General features: G+C 41.3%; 1 protein-coding gene across 1 annotated transcript; it reads right to left on the reverse strand.

Annotated features, from left to right (window-relative positions):
* Positions 1 to 3,713: 3,713 nt before the first annotated feature.
* Positions 3,714 to 21,564, reverse strand: LOC110528574 (protein-glutamine gamma-glutamyltransferase 2). The gene is made up of 13 exons (XM_036984178.2): positions 21,421 to 21,564; positions 18,659 to 18,829; positions 17,440 to 17,691; positions 16,210 to 16,328; positions 15,721 to 15,849; positions 12,098 to 12,275; positions 11,683 to 11,818; positions 11,487 to 11,596; positions 11,067 to 11,309; positions 10,496 to 10,786; positions 7,231 to 7,394; positions 6,680 to 6,813; positions 3,714 to 5,761 (listed from the first exon to the last, which is right to left on the reverse strand). The coding sequence occupies exons 1-13, from the start codon at positions 21,428 to 21,430 to the stop codon at positions 5,587 to 5,589; spliced, it is 2,112 nt and encodes a 703-aa protein (XP_036840073.1). The 5' UTR covers positions 21,431 to 21,564; the 3' UTR covers positions 3,714 to 5,586.
* Between the last annotated feature and the right edge of the window lie 1,006 nt (positions 21,565 to 22,570).

Consider the following 22,570-nt stretch of genomic DNA (forward strand, 5'->3'; position numbering starts at 1 on the left):
TCCTCTACTGGTACACAGCCCTCTCCCTCTCTTCTCCTCCCTCTACTGGTACACAGCCCTCTCCCTCTCTTCTCCTCCCTCTACTGGTACACAGCCCTCTCCCTCTCTTCTCCTCCCTCTACCGGTACACAGCCCTCTCCCTCTCTCTTTTCCTCTACCGGTGCACAGCCCTCTCTTCTCCTCCCTCTACTGGTACACAGCCCTCTCTCTCTCTCTTCTCCTCCCTGTACTGGTACACAGCTCTCTCCCTCTCTCTTCTCCTTCCTCTACTGGTACACAGCCCTCTCTTTCTCTCTTCTCCTTCCTCTACTGGTACACAGCCCTCTCCCTCTCTCTTCTCCTCCTTCCTCCTCAGGGCCTGTCACGTGTGTTTAGAAGCAGACTTGAACTGGGTGCAGTTTTTGGACTTTGCTGTGGATCACAACCTACAGAAGATCAAAGCCCTGATTCAAGGGTCCAGCTAGACGATGAGTGGCAGTGTGGGTACGTGTGTATGAGGTGAATGAAAACAAAGAGGTGTGTGAAGAGGACTGGGGGTCTTTTCTCTGACCCTGAGCTCAATGGACTGGGACTTTGTAGAATGTTACCGAAGTGTGTGTTCTTCCCTCTTGTGTACACACATGCTCTACATCATTTTAACAGCAGATACATTACTGCAAGACAAATATTTGACAAACATACATTTTGTTTCATGAGTGTATGATTCATTTGGGCTTCATCACTTTTATTTTGTATTTTAGTGGGACATACAGCAAGATGCTAACAGTGGCATAAGCCTGTTTGGAAATCTTTCTTTGAGTGACAGACGTGAATTCTGAAAGAACAATAAGTCAATCAGGATATTTATGCAAGTTATGCATTTGATTTTATTTGACAATTTAAAATGCATTAAGAAGCCACACCAGTCAACAATAATTTATACAGTAAGATGTACAGTAGGCCTGAACATGTTTCATCTTCATGTGTGACCTACCAGCTCAATTCGGTCTAATGTAGCAAAATATGACATTGTGTTTTTTACATTGGATAAAAGTATAGACTCAGAACTAGAAACTGGTATATCATATACTACAATTGAGGAACAACGGGAAAGTAATTCTGCTTTAATTAAAAGTTGATAAACTTGTAATCTCACTTTTGAGAAAATGGCCCTTGAATGTTTTGGTAAACCTACTAGGAGAGCTCTTCTTTGTCTGCACCCATTCAGCATCGTTCACACCCTCTTAAGCCTTAGTCCCACCTATCTCCTTAAGGATTCACATGTGAGGCCATGTACTAAACAACCAAAGATTTCAATACTAAAGGCTAGTTTATACTACGTGTATCAACAGTTGTCGCCATGACATCATGAACATTCTATTGTCGTCCGACGTCAAACTTGTCATTGTTGTTATGACAAAGTTTGAACACAGAAACTACAGGCTGCATGACATCAACAGCCTGGGGGTCCAAAATAGCAGAACTAGAAAATAGCTAACGGTTGTGAGTGTGATGAAATAGAAGCAGGACATTCTACCAGAGAATTTGACAACTTGGACACGGTCTCGTTGACCTAACGTTATATCCTAATATGACTTTGATGCAGGTCATGTTCCAACATTTATTCGTCACATGCACAGGATACAGAAGGGGCAGTGAAATGGTAACTTAACCAGCCACCCTAGACATAGACTGTTCTCTCTGGTACCGCATGGCAAGCGGTGAAGAAGCCGGATGTGGAGGTTCTGGTTTGGCGTTGTTACACGTGGTCTGCGGTTGTGAGGCCTGTTGGACATACTGCCAAATTCTCTAAAACGACATTGGAGGCAGCTTATGGTAGAGAAATTAATGTTCAATTATCTGGCAACAAATCCGGTGGACAGTCCTGCAGTCATCATGTCAGTTGCATGCTGCCTCAAAACTTGAGACATCTGTGGCATTGTGTCGTGTGACAGAACTGCACATTTTAGAGTGGCTTTTTATTGTCCACAGCACAAGGTGTACCTGTGTAATGATCATGCTATTTAATCAGCTTATTGATATGCCACACCTTATGGGTGGATGGATTATCTTGGCGAAGGAGAATTGCTCACAAACAGGGATGTAAAACAAATTTGACATCCATGTAAATTGTGGGATCTTTTATTTCAGCTCATGAAACCAACACTTTACACGTTGTGTTTATATTTTTGTTCAGTATAGATTCTATTTCTATGACATGTCCTACTAGTAATTTAGGAACGATACTCTGTCTGTTTGTCATCATTCCAGGTGTGTGAACTGGCTATGGTGCTGAAGGGAGTGTTGGATATCATCAGGTGAGTACAGTAGTGCTGCTTAACCCACCTGTTTGTCTGTGTGTCAGCCACACAGGGACTAATGTTTTTAACTGTCGCCTACTGAATCATCCACTTGGTAGGGCGTATCTATTAATCATCTTCAGGAAGGACATGACAGAACTGGCTTCTGCTGTCACGGTACAATGACAGGCAGTGGATGAACAACAGGCTACAGAAAGCCAGTAGTTCCTGTTGCATCATTGTTGTAGGCTGGAAGCCAGCCATTGCACCCACTTGAGCGAAATAATGACATCACATCACCGTTGACTTAAACCCTGGCTTGTACTCACTCACACGCACACACACACACTCAATGTTAGTCTCCTCTTTTGTTTTCCGTCAAGGTGACGAGTCAGATCATTTAATAGGTGGAAGAATGAGGAAAGGAAGAACATGTTTTTTTGTACTCACTCACACACACACACACACACACACACACACACACACACACACACACCACACACACACACACACGTGTGTTTAGTAGCAGACTTGAACTGGGTGCAGTTTTTGGACGTTGCTGTGGATCACAACCTACAGAAGATCAAAGCTCTGATTCAAGGGTCCAGCTAGACGATGAGTGGCAGTGTGGGTACGTGTGTATGAGGTGAATGAAAACAAAGAGGTGTGTGAAGAGGACTGGGGGTCTTTTCTCTGACCCTGAGCTCAATGGACTGGGACTTTGTAGAATGTTACTGAAGTGTGTGTTCTTCCCTCTTGTGTACACACACACATGCTCTATATTATTTTAACAGCAGATATATTACATTACTGCAAGACAAATATTTGACAAACATACATTTTGTTTCATGAGTGTATGAATATTTACAGATTCATTTGGGCTTCATCACTTTTATTTTGTATATTTAGGGGACATACAGCCAGATGCTTTGTATTTTAGTGGGACATCATACAGCCAGATGCTTTGTATTTTAGTGGGACATACAGCCAGATGCTTTGTATTTTAGTGGGACATACAGCCAGATGCTTTGGATTTTAGTGGGACATACAGCCATATGCTTGTATTTTAGTGGAACATCATGCAGCCAGATGCTTTGTATTTTAGTGGGACATACAGCCATATGCTTGTATTTTAGTGGAACATCATGCAGCCAGATGCTTTGGATTTTAGTGGGACATACAGCCAGATGCTTGTATTTTAGTGGGACATACAGCCAGATGCTTTGTATTTTAGTGGGACATAATACAGCCAGATGTTTTGTATTTTAGTGGGACATACAGCCAGATGCTTTGTATTTTAGTGGGACATACAGCCAGATGCTTGTATTTTAGTGGGACATACAGCCAGATGCTAACAGTGGCAGAAGCCTGTTTGGAAATCTTTCTTTGAGTGACAGACTTGAATTCTGAAAGAACAATAAGTTAATCAGGATATTTATGCAAGTTATGCATTTGATTTTATTTGACAATTTAAAATGCATTAAGAAGCCACACCAGTCAACAATAGATGTACTACAATTACATAGACTGTTAGAATTGTTTTCAATAATAATTTATACAGTAAGATGTACAGTAGGCCTGAAAATATTTCATCTTCATGTGTGACCGACCGGGTCGGTCCAATGTAGCAACATTTTTACATTGGATAAAAGTATAGACTCAGAACTAGAAAGTGGTATATCATACACTACAGTTGAAGAACAATGGGAAAGTAATTCTGCTTTAAAAGTTGATAAACTTGTAATCTCACTTTTGAGAAAATTACCCTCCTCAGTACTACTATTGAGGAGCTCTTCTTTGTCTGCACCCATTCAGCATCGTTTACACCCTCTCAAGCCTTAGTCCCACCTATCTCTTTAAGGATTCACATGTGCTAAACAACCAAAGATTTCAAGACTAAGGGCTGGTTTATACTACGTGTATCAACAGTTGTCACAGCGATATCATTGGGGCGGCAGGGTTGCCTAGTGGTTAGAGTGTTGGACTAGTAACCGGAAGGGTGCAAGTTCCCCTGAGCTGACAAGGTACAAATCTGTCGTTCTGCCCCTGAACAGGCCACTGTTCCTAGGCAGTCATTGTAAATAAGAATTTGTTCTTAACTGACTTGCCTAGTAAAATATAAAATAAAAATTATATTTTCGTCCGACTTGTCATTGGTGTTATTCCAACTGTATGGCATCAACAGCCTGGGGGTCAAAAATAGCAGAACTAGAAAATAGCTAACGGTTGTGAGTGTGATGAAATAGAAGCAGGACATTCTACCAGAGAATTTGACAACTTGGACACGGTCTCATTGACCTAACGTTATATCCTAATTTGACTTTGGTGCAGGTCATGTTCTTCACATTATCTCTGGTAATACTACATACTATACATACTATATAAAATAAAACCAACATTTGTCACATGCACAGGATACAGAAGGTGTAGTGGAATGTTTACTTGAATAGTGGAGTCTAGCTATTTAGCTAAACAATTAACCATAATCCCAACTCATAACGTTACTACCCTACATGAACCTTCAGGGTAGTAGAACCAACCAGGTTCAATGTTAGCTAGCTAGCTAACATTAGGCTATAACTAGCAATGCAAGTGGTTCTGAGATACAAATAATATTACTACACAGATCATAGCTAACAGTACGCATATAAATTGGTAAATACAGTATAAATTGCAGAACTTATTTCACTTGCAATCAAAGCGATTTTCTGACTAAATTAGGAATGAATAATATCTGAAAATATTCAGTGTCTTTGGAAAGTATTCTAATTCCACTGATTTGAAAACTAGCTCCTCTAGAAAGTGGAGAGCAACACATACTGACCAGCTCATGTTATAGACAGAAGCTTGCTACATGGCAGACCAGTCCGAACTCATGTCTCGGCATGTCCAGCCCTTCCATTATCTCAGCCAATCATGGCTAGCGGGAAGATTCCTGGCTTTTTCAGTGGCTTAACCAACTAGGCTGGTAATTTCACAATTGTATTAGTATTTACAGATGGCAAACACATTTGTTATTAAGGAACATGAAAGTTCACATGTTCCAGAAGGCATTTCGGACCAAAAAAAAACCCAGATGCTGATAAAAAAAACATTTATGTTCAAATCCCTCTCCTGTGAAGTATTGACACGTGACATATATGAAATATTGATACATTTACTCTGACACGTCACGACCCACCATTAACAGGTCAGGGTCGCGACCCCTACTTTAAGAAAGGCTGATATAGGATATAACAGGAAAATACGGCATAAATTGATGAACTTATTTGAGTTATTAGAGTAATTCTCACGAGGGCTTTGCTATCTACGGCAGTGGGGGGACAACACTGGTGAAGGGTTTGATGTACACATTGCAGCTTGCCTTAATGTCCCTGAATTGATCACAGTTGAAGCCGGCCACTAGCTTCTTAGGACCGGGTCTGTATGGAGTGAAGGGAATCTTCACACGTAGTCGATGCCCTTGCTTTAGCAAAGGCATTCTGAGGAGACACGTGAAAAAAAATTATACCTCAAGGAAGCTTTAGATCTCTAAACTTCAACACACAAGGTAATGTAAAATATTTCAGATGGAAAAACCCTAAGCTTTAACCACATGAACAGCCCATGAATGCATGTACTTTCTAGTTTAGCCAAGAGCTAAATAATCTCTGGACAGACTACGTAACATAAATTGTATTGAATCATCTGTCAAAAGACTGTGATGCCATAACTAACAAGGAACCGTAGTTCCGGTGCTTTGGTGTCCTCACTAGATATCTGGACATATCAGGATTGGGTGGAGGTGGTGCTGAAAGTGTGGGGGGAGGGGGGTTTCAAGCAATGATTTCAGACAATGATTTCATTCTGAAAGTTTTCAGAAGGGGGGCTTGGCTGAGAGTTTCTGTTTAGGGGACTGGTGACTTCACTAGTCTCATTATTATCTTTTGTCCAAAAAAAATTCACCCAGAACCTAATCAAGCATTCTACACAATTACCTGAGATATTAGGTCTGGGTTTCTGAGATTAAGAGCTAAATTGCCAACTTGACGAGCAAAGTTTTGGTTTGTCATAAAATCTGAATCCATCCCACTTGGAAAAAACTGAGTCCACATCCAGGATTCAAATCTGGACACATTTCACAGGGCACAGACGTCAGTTCAACGTCTAGTTCTGATTTACATTTGGTTGAGTTATCAACTAATGTGAATTAAAAACCAACAAAAACGGTTAAAAGTTGACTTTTTGTAAATCCAATCAGTTTTCCATGTTGATTCAACATCATCACACTGATTTTTTTTGGTTGAAATTGCATGGAAATAATGTTGAGTCAACCAGTTTTTGCACAGTGGGATGGATTGAGGTTTTAGGACAAACTGAAAACTTGCTTGTAAAGACATCAGAGAAATGTCAGGGCCTACCTGGCTTCCATTGTTTCAGTCAGCAAGCCACTGCCGGTCACTGTTATGAAGCAGTCTCTTAGACCTTCGGATAGAGGGTTCTCAAACACAACCTCTGCCATCATGTCACTATACTGCAATTCAGATCCAATGGCCTAAAAGAGAACACACATTCGAATAAAAGCATTTGCTAAATAGTATATTATATCGGAACTATCACACTGAATAAACCCCATCTCCAGTTTAATGGCTGTTACTGATATTGGCGTTGTATTTAATAGATCAACTGTTCAGATGACAATTTAACACTTTAGATTTTCATCTTCACAACACGTTTATTCACAGGCCAACCGTTAATATCCTTGCAAATTGCTATTCTCGCTACTAGTGTGTTTGCCACCTATAAATTAAAATGGTAACCCAAGAGTATGAAAAGACCCTTGGGGCTTGTTCACTAATGACCCCAAAGAATGTCACTCAGAGAAAGTTGAGCTATTCTAAGTGGGTTTTTGGAGTGGCTTAAGGATCTGACAGACTGCGAAATGACAATGTTGGGAATATGCTGTACTCACTTTGATGGTGAGCGAAGGGCTCTCTGGCACAAAGTCTTTCTCTGTGATGTACACTGCCCCACTCTTGTCCTTGTCTGTGACCACAGCCGAAACCTTGATGCTGTTGCTCTCCCGCATTTTCTCCCCATACACAGAGAAGGTGATGTGGATGGGTATAGTTAGATCTGCCAACAGAGACAATGCATTTGATTGTCAAGGTATCACAAATGCTAACATTCTGTGGTGTCCACAGTACAACAGTAGCAACCCTAACATTCTGTGTCATCCTCAGTACAACGTTAGCAACCCTAACATTCTGTATCATCCTCAATACCACGTTAGCAACCCTAACATTCTGTATCATCCTCAGTACAATGTTAGCAACCCTAACATTCTGTATCATCCTCCGTACAACGTTAGCAACCCTAACATTCTGTATCATCCTCAGTACAACGTTAGCAACCCTAACATTCTGTATCATCCTCAGTACAACGTTAGCAACCCTAACATTCTGTATCATCCTCAGTACCACGTTAGCAACCCTAACATTCTGTATCATCCTCAGAACCACGTTAGCAACCCTTACATTCTGTATCGTCCTCAGTACAACGTTAGCAACCCTAACATTCTGTATCATCCTCAGTACCACGTTAGCAACCCTAACATTCTGTATCATCCTCAGAACCACGTTAGCAACCCTTACATTCTGTATCGTCCTCAGTACAACATTAGCAACCTGACAGTCATAAGAGTTAGTGTCAGTCAATTTGCTACAACGCTACGGCAGCTATACATGAGACTCGTAGTGGAAATTTCCTGTATTTACCAAATCATGAGAGCAAACCACACACAAGTCAGAGTTATCATAAAGTCCATCTTTAATTATATGAGCTCCATCACAACCCTGTGACTCTCAGATCAAATCAGTGTCTATAAATGAATTCTCTGAGAGTCCTTACACATTGCAACTGAGATCCTTTATAGCAAAGACACACATAGCCAGACAGCATTGGCTATACATTATCGTTCAGCTTTGTCTCCTAAACTATATTCTTATCTCTTTCTCAGGACCATAAAACAAAACCTCATCAACAGGCATATATCAAATACACCCCTCCTGGACAAGATCACAGAGACACAGTGACTGGCACACAGACATTGTGGAGCCAAGAGATAATTGGTTCCCCCTCAATCATCCCTTAACATGGTTTAAAATATATGTTTACATATGAAGACAAGCTTGACCCCTACCCTCTCTGCGGCCCAAGTAACTGACCCCATGACAGAGAAAGGATAACTGCAAATGGCCACCACTGTAGTACAACAAGATCAATTCTAAATGAGAAGTAACTCACAAGCATATCATGAAAATAAAACATCTTATCTATGTTACCCAACTGTTCTGATTAATCCCCAACAGACTTTACGGCTTTGTTAAATTGACCAGTTAAACTCTAACTATATGCACTCTTGAAACACACCACCTTGTCTAAATCAATCATTGAGATTGATATACAGTGGGGAGAACAAGTATTTGATACACTGCTGATTTTGCAGGTTTTTCTACTTACAAAGCATGTAGAGGTCTGTCATTTTTTATCATAGGTACACTTCAACTGTGAGAGACGGAATCTAAAACAAAAATCCAGAAAATCACATTGTATGATTTTTAAGTAATTAATTTGCATTGTATTGCATGAAATAAGTATTTGATCGACCTACCAACCAGTAAGAATTCTGGTTCTCACAGACCTGTTAGTTTTTCTTTAAGAAGCCCTCCTGTTCTCCTCTCATTACCTGTATTAACTGCACCTGTTTGAACTCGTTACCTGTATAAAAGACACCTGTCCACACACTCAATCAAACAGACTCCAACCTCTCCACAATGGCCAAGACCAGAGAGCTATGTAAGGACATCAGAGATAAATTGTAGACCTGCACAAGGCTGGGATGGGCTACAGGACAATAGGCAAGCAGCTTGGTGAGAAGGCAACAACTGTTGGCGCAATTATTAGAAAATGGAAGAAGTTCAAGATGACGGTCAATCACCCTCGGTCTGGGGCTCCATGCAAGGTCTCACCTCATGGGGCATCAACGATCAGAACTACACGGCAGGACCTGGTCAATGACCTGAAGAGAGCTGGGACCACAGTCTCAAAGAAAAGCATTAGTAACATACTACGCCGTCATGGATTAAAATCCTGCAGCGCACGCAAGGTCCCCCTGCTCAAGCCAGCGCATGTTCAGGCCCGTCTGAATTTTGCCAATGACCAACTGGATGATCCAGTGGTGGAATGGGAGAAGGTCATGTGGTCTGATGAGACAAAAATATAGCTTTTTGGTCTAAACTCCACTCGCCGTGTTTGGAGGAAGAAGAAGGATGAGTACAACCCCAAGAGCACCATCCCAACCGTGAAGCATGGAGGTGGAAACATCATTCTTTGGGGATGCTTTTCTGCAAAGGGGACAGGACGACTGCACCGTATTGAGGGGAGGATGGATGGGGCCATGTATCGCGAGATCTTGGCCAACAACCTCCTTCCTTCAGTAAGAGCATTGAAGATGGGTCGTGGCTGGTTCTTCCAGCATGACAACGACCCGAAACTCACAGCCAGGGCAACTAAGGAGTGGCTCCGTAAGAAGCATCTCAATGTCCTGGAGTGGCCTAGCCAGTCTCCAGACCTGAACCCAATAGAAAATCTTCGGAGAGAGCTGAAAGTCCATATTGCCCAGCGACAGCCCCGAAACCTGAAGGATCTGGAGAAGGTTTGTATGGAGGAGTGGGCCAAAATCCCTGCTGCAGTGTGTGCAAACCTGGTCAAGAACTACAGGAAACGTATGATCTCTGTAATTGCAAACAAAGGTTTCTGTACCAAATATTAAGTTCTGATTTTCTGATGTATCAAATACTTATGTCATGCAATAAAATGCAAATTAATTACTTAAAAATCATACAATGTGATTTTCTAGATTTTAGATTTTAGATTTCGTCTCTCACAGTTGAAGTGATGATATGATAAAAATTACAGACCTCTACATGCTTTGTAAGTAGGGAAACCTGCAAAATCAGGCAGTGTATCAAATACTTGTTCTCCCCACTGTATGTGTCACACCAAGGATGTTGACAAAGAATTATGAAGGTGAAGAGCTGCAATGTGATCTTGGGTTTGTTAAGAGTTTCAGTTCTCTTTGTTCTGTAATGGAAATGCCTCCCTGTGTGCACTACTGTGTTAGTTAAACATTGTAGGCCTACTCATGGAAAGACTTTGAAACATTTTCACTCTACCTTGGTTGGGAAGGAGCTTCTGTTCTTTCAATTCGGTCTGTATCTGGGAGGATGGGATCCCGTTGTATCTCATGGCCTGAACGTTGACATTGATTACTAGTGTCCGAGTTTCATTGTCGTTGCTGTTCAGTACAAGCTCGAGGTCAATGTCTTTGCCGCTGACCGGCTTGGTCAGCTCCACGATCTTCATGGAAACGCCAGGTTTGTCGTCATGGATCCCGTTTGAATTCTCTTCTGGTATGTTGACTTTTTTCACAGCTTGATTGTACACAGCCCTCTCCTTTTCTGTGCCTGTTTGAAATGCGACATTTTGGATGAGTACCTGGTGACTCAAACAGTTGCTCTCACTCACCTGGGAGAATTATCGTGACAGGTGGACATAGCACCTTTCTAACTCATCTCTTTAAAAAGTACAGAACTTTTTCCCAGACAAACCATAGTTCTCAAATATATAAAATACAGTTATACCCTTATGATAGGCATAACCCTTGTAACGCTGCATTATTTCTGAAATCAACTGATAACAGTTGAATCTTGATATAGTCAGACTCTCGGTTCATTCAATACCAACCCTCTGCATGTTTATAGTTGGCCGTGATGTCCACTCTCTTGTCGCTGCCCACTGCCTTGGTGCTGATGTTCTGGCCTACGGACACAGTGTCCGTGAAAATATTTTTCTTGGAGCCGTCAGCGAACACCATCCAGGTTACACGGTCGGCGTTGACTTCGGCGAAGACAAAGGGCACATCGTATTTGAGGTCAACGTGACCCTGCAGTATGGCCTTGACTGGAGCAGGGCCGCAGCAGTAAACACCTGGGGGAGGGGAAGAGAAAACAACATGAGCGTATAACAGGGAGTTCCCTTCATGTGTCCCAGACCCAGGACACAAACTCAGAACCATCTGCACAATAACACAACATACAGTACATACAACCTCCAGAAGTGTGTTATTATGTAATGGTGTGAGATGAGATGGAAGTTGGACCGTACCAGTGCTTTTCTCCTGGGGGGTGGGGTCCACAGCCTGCCAGCCATCGTATAAGGAGTCTACTGAGAGATCGGGCCGTCTCATCCAAGCCTCCACCCACACATGGTAGTTCCTGAGCAGAAACACCAGTCTTCAAAACTTCATGCTATTGGCATCACTCTTCATACTGTAGCCACAATGACCTCATGTTACACTTACCATACACTGTCGGGGCTCTGTTTGGGTCTGACTCCATAGTCGGAGAAGAAGTCGTCAATTGTCAGGTTTTTGTCGGTGTCGTGGGCTGACTGGAAGTTGGTAACCACTCGACATGGGATTCCCAAACACCTCAGTACTGACATGGAAATACATTTCAGGCGTACTGGTTAACTAAAACAGCATGTTCAAAGCATATTTGTTAACTAAAATAAACACATCAAAGGCATTGACACCAGCCTCTCTCCTCTGGTCAGAGGTGAATCGGACACAAATGGTGGGTAATCTTGCCATCCCTCAAAAACCAATCACAGCCCTGGGTCTGAGTGCATGCAATAGTCAGTGCTATTTAAATAACATTGTATTGATTGATTGACTAAAATAATAATTGAAGGGAGATTGGACAGTGATAGCCTACCTGTGCACATTACAGCGGCGAACACCCAACACTGGCCATACTTGACTGGATTACCACCATATTTGAGCCACCTCCTTAGTACCTCCACACTGCCGTTCCAGTGAGTGGGGGACACGCCACCATCGTATTGACCATCCCACCGCCCCATCAGGACACCTCCGTCATCGTTAGCGTTGATCTGGGCAAGGAAAATAATGTTACAATTAGATTCCAGAACTCTCATTTGGCTGAGTGAATGTGTTTTTGTACAATCTAAAATGTAGTTGCTTTCCTGGATCTAGATTGAGCATAGCCTTGGACTAAAAAGCATGTTCAGTGTGGAAAGTTACTTTTAGTCCAGGACTAGATTTAATCTGGGTCTGGGAAACCAGTCCTATATGTGTAACAACACCTTAATTAGTGGCACTGGACCCATTTATAGTGAACAGGGCCAGAAATAAACCAATGGATTTTCTTGTGCAGTTTAAACAGAACTATGAGCTGATGATGATTTAAAGAAAGTCACGGTTACTAGTGGGGTTCAATAATGTTGTCACGGCTACTAGTGGGGTTCAATAATGTTGTCACTGTTACTAGTGGGGTCCAATAATGTTGTCTCGGTTACTAGTGGGGTTCAATAATGTTGTCATGGTTACTAGTGGGGTTCAATAATGTTGTCACAGCTACTGGTGGGGTTCTATTATGTTGTCACTGTTACTAGTGGGGTTCAATAATGTTGTCACTGTTACTAGTGGGGTCCAATAATGTTGTCACGGCTACTAGTGGGGTTCAATAATGTTGTCACTGTTACTAGTGGGGTTCAATAATGTTGTCACTGTTACTAGTGGGGTTCAATAATATTGTCACGGTTACTAGTGGGGGTTCATTAATATTGTCACGGCTACTAGTGGGGTTCAATAATCTCGGCAATCTTCTGGAGAGAGTTTGCTGCACTGAAAGTAAAGGGGCTGAATAATTTTGCACGCCCAATTTTTCAGTTTTTGATTTGTTAAAAAAGTTTGAAATATCCAATAAATGTCGTTCCACTTCATGATTGTGTCCCACTTGTTGTTGATTCTTCACAAAAAAATACAGTTTTAAATCTTTATGTTTGAAGCCTAAAATGTGGCAAAAGGTCGCAAAGTTCAAGGGGGCCGAATACTTTCGCAAGGCACTGTATATATATTATCAAAATACGTTTTTTGGCTGAAATGCTTTCTAGAACATGTGAAATTTCATAGTTGGTTTAGCCATGGAAAAAGTCAGGAACCTTCCCACTAGCCATGATTGGCTGAGATAATATATGGGCTGGACCTGCCGGGAGATGAGTTTAGATTGGTCTGCCATGTAGCATGCTTCTGTCTATGACATGAGCTGTTCAGAATGTGTTGACAGTCATTTCTACTGCGCCGTTTTTGGTAGATATAATGTTAGCCATTGAGAACTACAAAGGTTTTGCTACTTTTCTCAACAACATTGATGTCCTGAATTTATCAAGCGCTATTGACAGGTCAGTAGGAAAAGTGATGGGCTACTTACTGCATACGCCACAGTCAGTGTGAACTGGAGTGACTTGACACAAATCTGGCCAAACAAGATGTAGCTAAAAACATAACCGAGTTAAATGTCTCCAGTCTGCCGTGAAGCATTCATCCATATATACGGGTAAGAGTCTAGCTACATTTCCCAGAAAAAGTTTTCTCATTTTGTACTAAAGTTGTTTTTGTTGCAAGTTAAAGCATACTGTTAGTTAGCTACTAAACGTTAGCTTGCTGGCTCGCTAGCAACGCTATGTATATGATCTGCATAGTACATTTATTTGAATCAGAAAGCCATTTGCATTGCTAGTTGTACTCTATTTTTAGCTAGCTAACATTGAACCTAGTTTGTTAGCTTTAGCTACCAGCAGATTCATTCTACAGCTATGACAATGTTTGTATTGGTAGTAGTTTGAGTTGGGGTTATACTAGTTCATTGTTTAGCTAGCTACCTAGCTAGCTACATGTCTAAACAAAAGTCTCCACTTCGGCCATATTATTACATGACCCATCCATTTAGCAAGTGTGTCTGGGGGTGATTATGGCCATTAACTGTATTGACAATAGTGACCCATCCACTTAGCTAGATGTGGGTGAGGGGTGGTTATAGCATTTCTTTCACATGATCCATCAATTTAGACAAGTGTGTCTGGTAAGCGTCATCTAATAACAATTAAATATTTATAAAATATTTTTATCTGGACACTTTCTGTTTTTGATATTGCTACTATGCAAGTACACAAGTACTATAACTATACTGTTTACACCTTCTGTATCCTGTGCATGTGACAAATAAACATAGATTTGATTTGATATAGCGTGTGTTTACCACATGGCCTCACATATGAATCCATAAAGAGATGAATGAGGCTAAGGCTTATGAGGGTGTGAACGATGCTGAATGGATGGAGACAAAGAAGAGCTTTCCAGTAGGTGTACCAAAATATTCAAAGGCTATTTTCTCAAAAGTGGGGTTTCAAAGCAGATTATTTCCCCATTATTCCTCAACTGCAGTGCATGATATACCATTTTCTATCTCTGAGTCTCTACTTTTATCCAGTGTTTAAAAAAATGATCTAATTTTGCTACATAAGATCGAGGCGGTCGTTACATTTTAGAATAAAGTTGCAATGTAACAAAATGTAGAAAGTGTCAAGGAGTCTGAATACTTTCCTTGCACATTCACCACCCTGTGAACTTCATCATTTATCTGTAGCCTAATAAACGGCATGCTTTCCCAATGAGTCGTAGTGGGACGACCACAAAAGATGTCATTGCGTGATTCCAAGTTGATTCCAAGTTGATTCCAAGTTTACTTCAATATGATGGTTATTAAATCGATATTTGCTCATAAAAGCATTTCCACCAACATTTCTCTCATAGTTATTTTTTTAAATTTTTAAAATTTTACCCCTTTTTCTCCCCAATTTCATGGTATCCAATTGTTGTAGTAGCTACTATCTTGTCTCATCGCTACAACTCCCGTACGGGCTCGGGAGAGACGAAGGTTGAAAGTCATGCGTCCTCCGATACACAACCCAACCAAGCCGCATTGCTTCTTAACACAGCGCACATCCAACCCGGAAGCCAGCCGCACCAATGTGTCGGAGGAAACACCGTGCACCTGGCAACCTTGGTTAGCGCGCACTGCGCCCGGCCCGCCACAGGAGTCGCTGGTGCACAATGAGACAAGGACATCCCTACCGACCAAGCCCTCCCTAACCCGGACGACGCTAGGCCAATTGTGCGTCGCCCCACGGACCTCCCGGTCGCGGCCGGTTACGACAGAGCCTGGTCGCAAACCCAGAGTCTCTGATGGCACAGTTGGCACAGCGCCCTTAACCACTGCGCCACCCGGGAGGCCTCTCATAGTTAATTTTACAGACTCAAAAACATCCCACCTTGTCTAGCGCATTTTGTTTTGTCAACCTTTGTAAAGTTGACTGCCACATTTTCCATCAGCACTTTCATGAAATGTCATAAAATATTTTATCTGACATGTACTTTACTCACATAAAAAGGTTGGATGGAAACCTGTTTACTGTTACTAGTGGGGTTCAATAATGTTGTCACTGTTACTAGTGTGGGTCAGATCTCCAATCTTACCATGGCACTGACCACCCGACTGACATAGATGGGGTTGCAACGAGCAGAGAAGTCCTTGGCGGGGTCACTCAGACACTTGGGATTCACGTCAAGCAGCTTCAGGCAAATGTCCACTATATCGTCTTCAAACTGGAGAAACAATACATTAGGGCAGGTTACCTAGCAAACTACAACAATTTCTAAAATGTCTTGTCTATACTAACTTACAATTTAGTCACTTAACAGATGCTTTACCAATGGAGCCACACAGGACTCCAGCCAATCATGTAGACTAAGATAACGTGTGACACTTGAGGTCGGTTTCCTGGACAACAGATTAGTCCTGGACTTCTCCAGAGTAAAAATACTTTTGGATGGAGATTCTCCCATTGAGTTTGCTTTTTAGTTGAGGAATATATTTAATCTGTATCCAGGAAACAAACCCTATATGTTATGAGCAGCTAGCTAGTACTTTTCAACGGTACAATACTGTTTTTTTGTTCTGTGTACCTGTCCGAAGTTCCACGCCATAGAGCTGATGTAATTGTCAGATCCTTTGTACACCAGGCCTTGTTCTCTCATCACATACTCCTGCCTCTCCTCCTCCTCAGGTAGATGCACCCAGTCCTCTACAGCCCGCAACAAAATACAGACGTTTTAAAACATCAATTATAAGAATTTGTTCCACTGACTTGAATGGTTAAATAAAGGATAAATAAAAAATACATTGTTATTTGTTATTATTAAATGAAAGGGTATCTGGACAATGTTTTAATTGCGAGTATCTTTAACATGTTATCATGCTGTTACTGTGTTATGACCACTGTCTCCCATGCTAGAATGTAGTGTTACCAAGCTGTGTTACCAGTATGTTACCAGGGTGTTACCAGGCTGTTACCAGTATGTTACCAGGCTGTATTATCAGGATGTTAGCAGGCTGTTACCAGGAAGTGTTACCAAGCTGTACTACCAGGCTGTGCTACCAAGCCGTGCTAATAGGCTGTGCTACCAAGCTGTTACCAGGAAGTGTTACCAAGCTGTGCTACCAAGCTGTACTACCAAGCTGTGCTAATAGGCCGTGCTACCAAGCTGTGCTAATAGGTTGTGCTACCAAGCTGTGCTAATAGGCTGTGCTACCAGGCTGTGCTAATAGGCTATGCTACCAAGCTGTGCTAATAGGCTGTGCTACCAAGCTGTGCTAATTGGCTGTGCTACCAATGAACTCATCACATGGTTTCAACAGCAATGCAACCATTTTGATATTAGAGAACAGCATTCATAACCACAGACTGTCATTCATATAATGTGGCTCTGGATGTTGTGGCCCATTGTTTGTATCTGTGTGTCTATTATGTCCCAAAACAGTTATGAGGCGTCTTTCCAACCCATACAGAGACATGGGTTACAACAATCTCTGTAAAGTTAGCCATTTCCAGCTGTTAAACTGATAAGAACATTCAGGAATGCAGCATTTGACACCCCCTGGATACTGTATCAAATAATGACTGTGTGTTACCATGGCTGTATTGATGCATTCACCACATTTGTTGTCCTTTGTGTGATTCAAAAAGTTAATTTATCACAGTTCTTGTTAACATTTTTAGGAATGCTTTATATTCCATTCTAAAGTGTTACATATGCCTTACCATACTCTCAAATCTCGTTCACAGGAAGTGAATTAATTGTCCCAGAATTCCCCATGAGGGATAATGAAGTTGTTTTGAATTGAATTGTCTTTACCTTGGCACCAGGGATTAAACAGCAGAAGGAGCTTGCCCAGGCTGCTGCCCACTGAGGCGGTGGCGCTGGTCTTTACAGACAGGCTGTACTCTCCCACTGGGGCGTCTGCTGGGCTGGTGATGTCCAGGGTGATTGAACCCACCGGGAGCACTGAGCCCTGGTGAACCTTGACCTTCCAGGATGAACGCTTCCAACGGCCTTCAGGTAGCCCGAACACTGACCTGGTCCCCAATGCCTCTGAAGGCTGGGGCCCTGGATGGAGAAGGGAGAATGTTGTGGATTGTTTTCAGTAGGAATTCAATTGATGAAAACTTTCAGAAACAGTGATGACCTATACACTGGGAGTACGAAAAATTAGGAACACCTTCCTAATATTGAGTTGTCCCCATTTGCCCTCAGAACAGCCTCAATTCGTCGGGGCATGAACACTACATGGTGTCAAAAGCGTTCCTCAGGGATTCTGGTCCATGTTAACGCCAATGCTTCTCACTGTTGTGTCAAGTTAGCTGGATGTCCTTTGGGTGGTGAACCATTCTTGAAACACACGGGAAACTGTTGAGTGTGAAAAACCCAGCAGCATTGCAGTTCTTGACACACTCAAACTGGTGCGCTTGGCACCTACTACCATTCCCTGTTCAAAGGCACTTAAATCTATTGTCTTACCCATTCACCCTCTGAATGGCACACATACACAATCCATGTCTCAATTGTCTCAAGGCTTAAAAATCATTCTTTAACCCGTCTCCTCCCTTTCATCTACACAGATTGAAGTGGATTCAATAAGGGATCATAACTTTCATCTGGATTCACCTGGTCAGTCTGTGTCATGGAACGAGCAGGTGTTCCTAATGTTTTGTACACTGTGTATTTGATTCAATATTTTCTGACAGCGTAACTTTGATGTCAGGAGTACAGTACATATACCTCCACTTGTACTGTATCTCAAATCCTGTCAGTGGTGCAATTCAGTCTTTATATAAGATTTAATTGACCCCAACTCAGCTATCTGCAACACATACAAGGATTTAATATCTTTATTACTGCATGTGTCTGTCTTGTCAAAGGGGACTAACATAGGGCCGGTTTCCCTGCCCTAGCCTAGATTCATCCTAGTGTGTTTTAGTCCAGGGCTAACATAATCTGTCTGGGAAACTAATACAAACAGCACTAATAAATAGCAGAGATAAATAAAGTTATTATATTTTCTATTCTAACTCACCTGTCTCCACCGTCAGCTCCAGTAAGTCTGTTGTGGATCTGAAGGGGCCATGGAAGTCAAAGGTGACCAGGAAGGACTGGCCTCTCCTGACTATCAGTCTGTTCACTGAGATGTCATTGGTTTTGTGGGCTGTGTTGTTCTTCTCACAGTGGAGCTCTACTTTACCAACGTCTTCAAGAAAGAAAGAAATTAATAAATATATAGATTTGAAACTGAATTATCCCTTAGTCAAAATCCTGATTTTCAATTTTTCCTGATTAATATAACTTTTTTTTTCTTCTTCTAGTGTGGGTGTCTGTTTCTGTGTTTGATGTTGTCTTGCCAAATGTTTGTTTGTCACATTTTTTCCTGACAGCAACATAGCAGAAACAGACTGTCAGTTGGGCTAGTTTAGATCACTGGATAGAGAAAACACTTGTAGCCTATCACCATACATAAGGCATGTAGTAACTTGACATGGAATGCCCACACGCAACGCAATATTACTTTCCTTTACTTACAACCTAATAAAAGGCGCACAGCCATGTACAAACAAACACAGCAAAGTGATACAGCCACATGAATAGTAATCATGCCATACTGCAGGTAAGTACAATAACATATTCTATGTAACTTTTTATGTAGTGTCTACACTATAACACTTCTCCCACCTTAATTTCAATCCTCCTGTGAGAAAACAACATACGATTAACAAGTAAACCACATCAGTGTTTTCTTTTCAACACTTTAGAACTTCTGCTAGTGTTCCTGTAAATGTAAACAAACAAAAAATGACAGTCCTTATTGATTTTCAACTAAGTCTGCTGTTCCAACAAACACTTAACACCAGAAGGCTCTCAGTCTCAACTACAGTTAGTCTTTCAGGAGGCTTGCGACTACGCTGTGATCTGCGCTGTACTCCTGGTGTGCCACAAGACACAGGTAAGTCGGGTCCCAGTGGAGCTGGGTCTGAGGGCACAGGAGCGGGTTGGGTGTTTGTGAGAGGAAGTCCATCACCCTCTGCAGGAACCACTGAATGCTCTGTTTCTCAAATACTGTTTCCTGTGGGGTTTCCACTTGTATACTACCACCCGCACTTGATCCGTCTGAAAACGTGGAATTTTCTTTGTCATAGCGCAGGCAAATGTGGTCCTGGTGTCTGCTTATGACTAGACCATCAGTCAGTTTGACCACGAAGGAGACTGGGCCACTCTGACAAAGAATGGTACCTGGCAACCAATGTTGGCTGCTTGTGAAGTTGCGGATGCAGACCGTGTCATTGGGTTTTAACCTTCTCTCCCCTCTCGCATGGTGGTCATGTCTCTCTATTTGTTTCTCCTGCTTCCGTTCTACCCGTGCTTTGATGTCCGGAAGCAGTAGATCTTTGAGAGCTGTTGGTAGGCGTGACTCATGTCAAGCTCTGAGAACGTCTTGCCTCCAGCAAGCGTTGCAAACAGGCCCTCCACCCCCGGCAGCGGGTAAGCATCCAGCTTAGAGGCCGTGTTGATGGTTAGGTTGTAGGCCACACATATGCTTGGTTTTTCCTAGCCACCGTGCTTCTACACCTGCATTGCTTGCTGTTTGGTGTTTTAGGATGACACACGCTCAGGAGAATAGAGCGCTGTTAAGCCTCATCTCTAATTCCATTTGCCAAGAAAAAGGTGTCCCAACCTTTCCACATTTTACTTCCAGTCCTCGTTGTCTTCCACAAACTCAGTGATAGTCCCAAACATTGCCATTATAAAGCCAAATTGTCCTTGATCCTTGTTAGCGTTTTCCACGTGCCGCTGGTTGTCACCTATGAAGTTAGCTGACTGACTACCTCCACTGTTTCTTAGCTAGCTAGCACATCGCACTGTACATGCCGATCAAGTATTATCCTCGACGCCAAAAATATGTAGTAACTTGACAAGGAATGCCCACACGTAATTCAATATGTTTTTCCTTTGGTAGAGTTGCATTGAACAGGTACAACTCTGGGTGATGACATCAACGGGGAAAGGTCACGGTCAAGGCCAATGCCAATAATAACCATGAACACATGAAGAGTAATCATGCTATACTGCAGGTAAGTACAATAACATATTCCATGTAATTATTTATAAGTGTCTACACTATAACAATGCAGAAAGAAATAGGTGAAAGACCATAGACTTAGGAATTAGAATGTAATATGTTCTCTATGTAAAAGACAGCCTTGGGCCATTATGAAATGGTATGAGGAACCTATGACAATAAGTCAAGTGAAATATGGCAGAAGATTAGTGATGAAAACAGCAGGGAGAAGGCAGGGAGAATCCCCCCCCCCCACCCCCCCAAAAAAAGTAAGCCTGTATATTGCACAGGTAACACATTATAGTAAACTACAGTATGTATACCTGTATTCAAATACTGTATGTACAAAGACAGCAGCAGATCTTCAAGTCCAGCTATAACATTTGCTGATCTGCCCCTATCTGTAAATGTTTATATAATTTGCTGACGTGTTATCTATGCAATACACTACAGGCCAACTTTGCATATTTTCTCTAATGGCTCATAAATAATAAAAGCTGTCAGAAATCATATTAATTTAACAGAAGAACAAACTACAACAAGGATGATCTTCCTTTGTAAGAAAATGTTCCATTCTACAAATCAAGTCGACCAATTACATATTCACTGTACTATATTACCCTCTGTCACTAAACATGACATAGGCTACCTTGACAATGCAATATCCACATTTTTCAGCATCTGAATTTGATCAAAAATCTTGCAACGAGCAGTGTTAATTGACTTACCAAAACCCATTGAAGCTGTATCTCATGTGGTTGTGTTGGTAAGTGGATTGAGTTGCTTGTTGTAGTACTGCAGTAGTGTAAGTAATGAAAGGATGCCAGGGCTTTTAAAGGGAGCCCAACCCGTGTCATAAGAATGTCTCAAACATCACACAGAAAAATACACACCCTTTCACTAGAATGGTCTTCCTGGTTCCTCCCCTGTGTGTTGGTAACAATAACTACTTTACATTTTTGGGCAAGTGATCATAATCTTCATGCCTTTCAGACCTTAATGTCAGTTGCACAGACTACAGCAGGTGTAGACAGTACAGTAAAAAGCTTGCTTGCTTGCATGCTCTTCCTCAACGTTGCAGTAATACTATGTCATGTCAAATAAATACACACGAGAAATGAAAAAAGGTACACAAGAATGAAGGAAATACACAAGAAAGTATTGACATGTAGAATATATTGACATGGATGATATATTGACATGGATAATATATTGACATGGATAATATATTGACATGAAGAATATATTGACATGGATAATATATTGACATGAAGAATATATTGACATGAAGAATATATTGACATGGATAATGTATTGACATGAAGAATATATTGACATGAAGAATATATTGACATGGATAATATATTGACATGAAGAATATATTGACATGGATAATATATTGACATGGATAATATATTGACATGGATAATATATTGACATGGATAATATATTGACAAGTAGAATATATTGACAAGTAGAATATATCGACATGGATAATATATTGACATAAAGAATATATTGATATGGATAATGTATTGACATGAAGAATATATTGACATGGATAATACATTGATATGGATAATATATTGACATGAAGAATATATTGACATGAAGAATATATTGACATGGATAATATATTGACATGGATAATATATTGACATGGATAATATATTGACATGGATAATGTATTGACATGGATAATATATTGATATGGATAATATATTGACATGAAGAATATATTGACATGAAGAATATATTGACATGGATAATATATTGACATGAAGAATATATTGACATGAAGAATATATTGACATGGATAATATATTGACATGGATAATAAATTGACATGGATAATATATTGACATGGATAATATATTG

Source organism: Oncorhynchus mykiss, chromosome 7, assembly GCF_057628025.1.
Source record: "Oncorhynchus mykiss isolate SJ-2025 chromosome 7, ASM5762802v1, whole genome shotgun sequence".
Taxonomy (NCBI): Eukaryota; Metazoa; Chordata; class Actinopteri; order Salmoniformes; family Salmonidae; genus Oncorhynchus; species Oncorhynchus mykiss.

Coding starts and splice junctions, on each gene's coding strand:
- LOC110528574 (XM_036984178.2), bottom strand. Junction 16,329..17,439: donor GTTTAATCCCTGGTGCCAAG/GTAAAGACAATT, acceptor TGCGGGCTGTAG/AGGACTGGGTGCATCTACCT. Junction 6,814..7,230: donor GCCCTTCGCTCACCATCAAA/GTGAGTACAGCA, acceptor GTTCTCTTTTAG/GCCATTGGATCTGAATTGCA.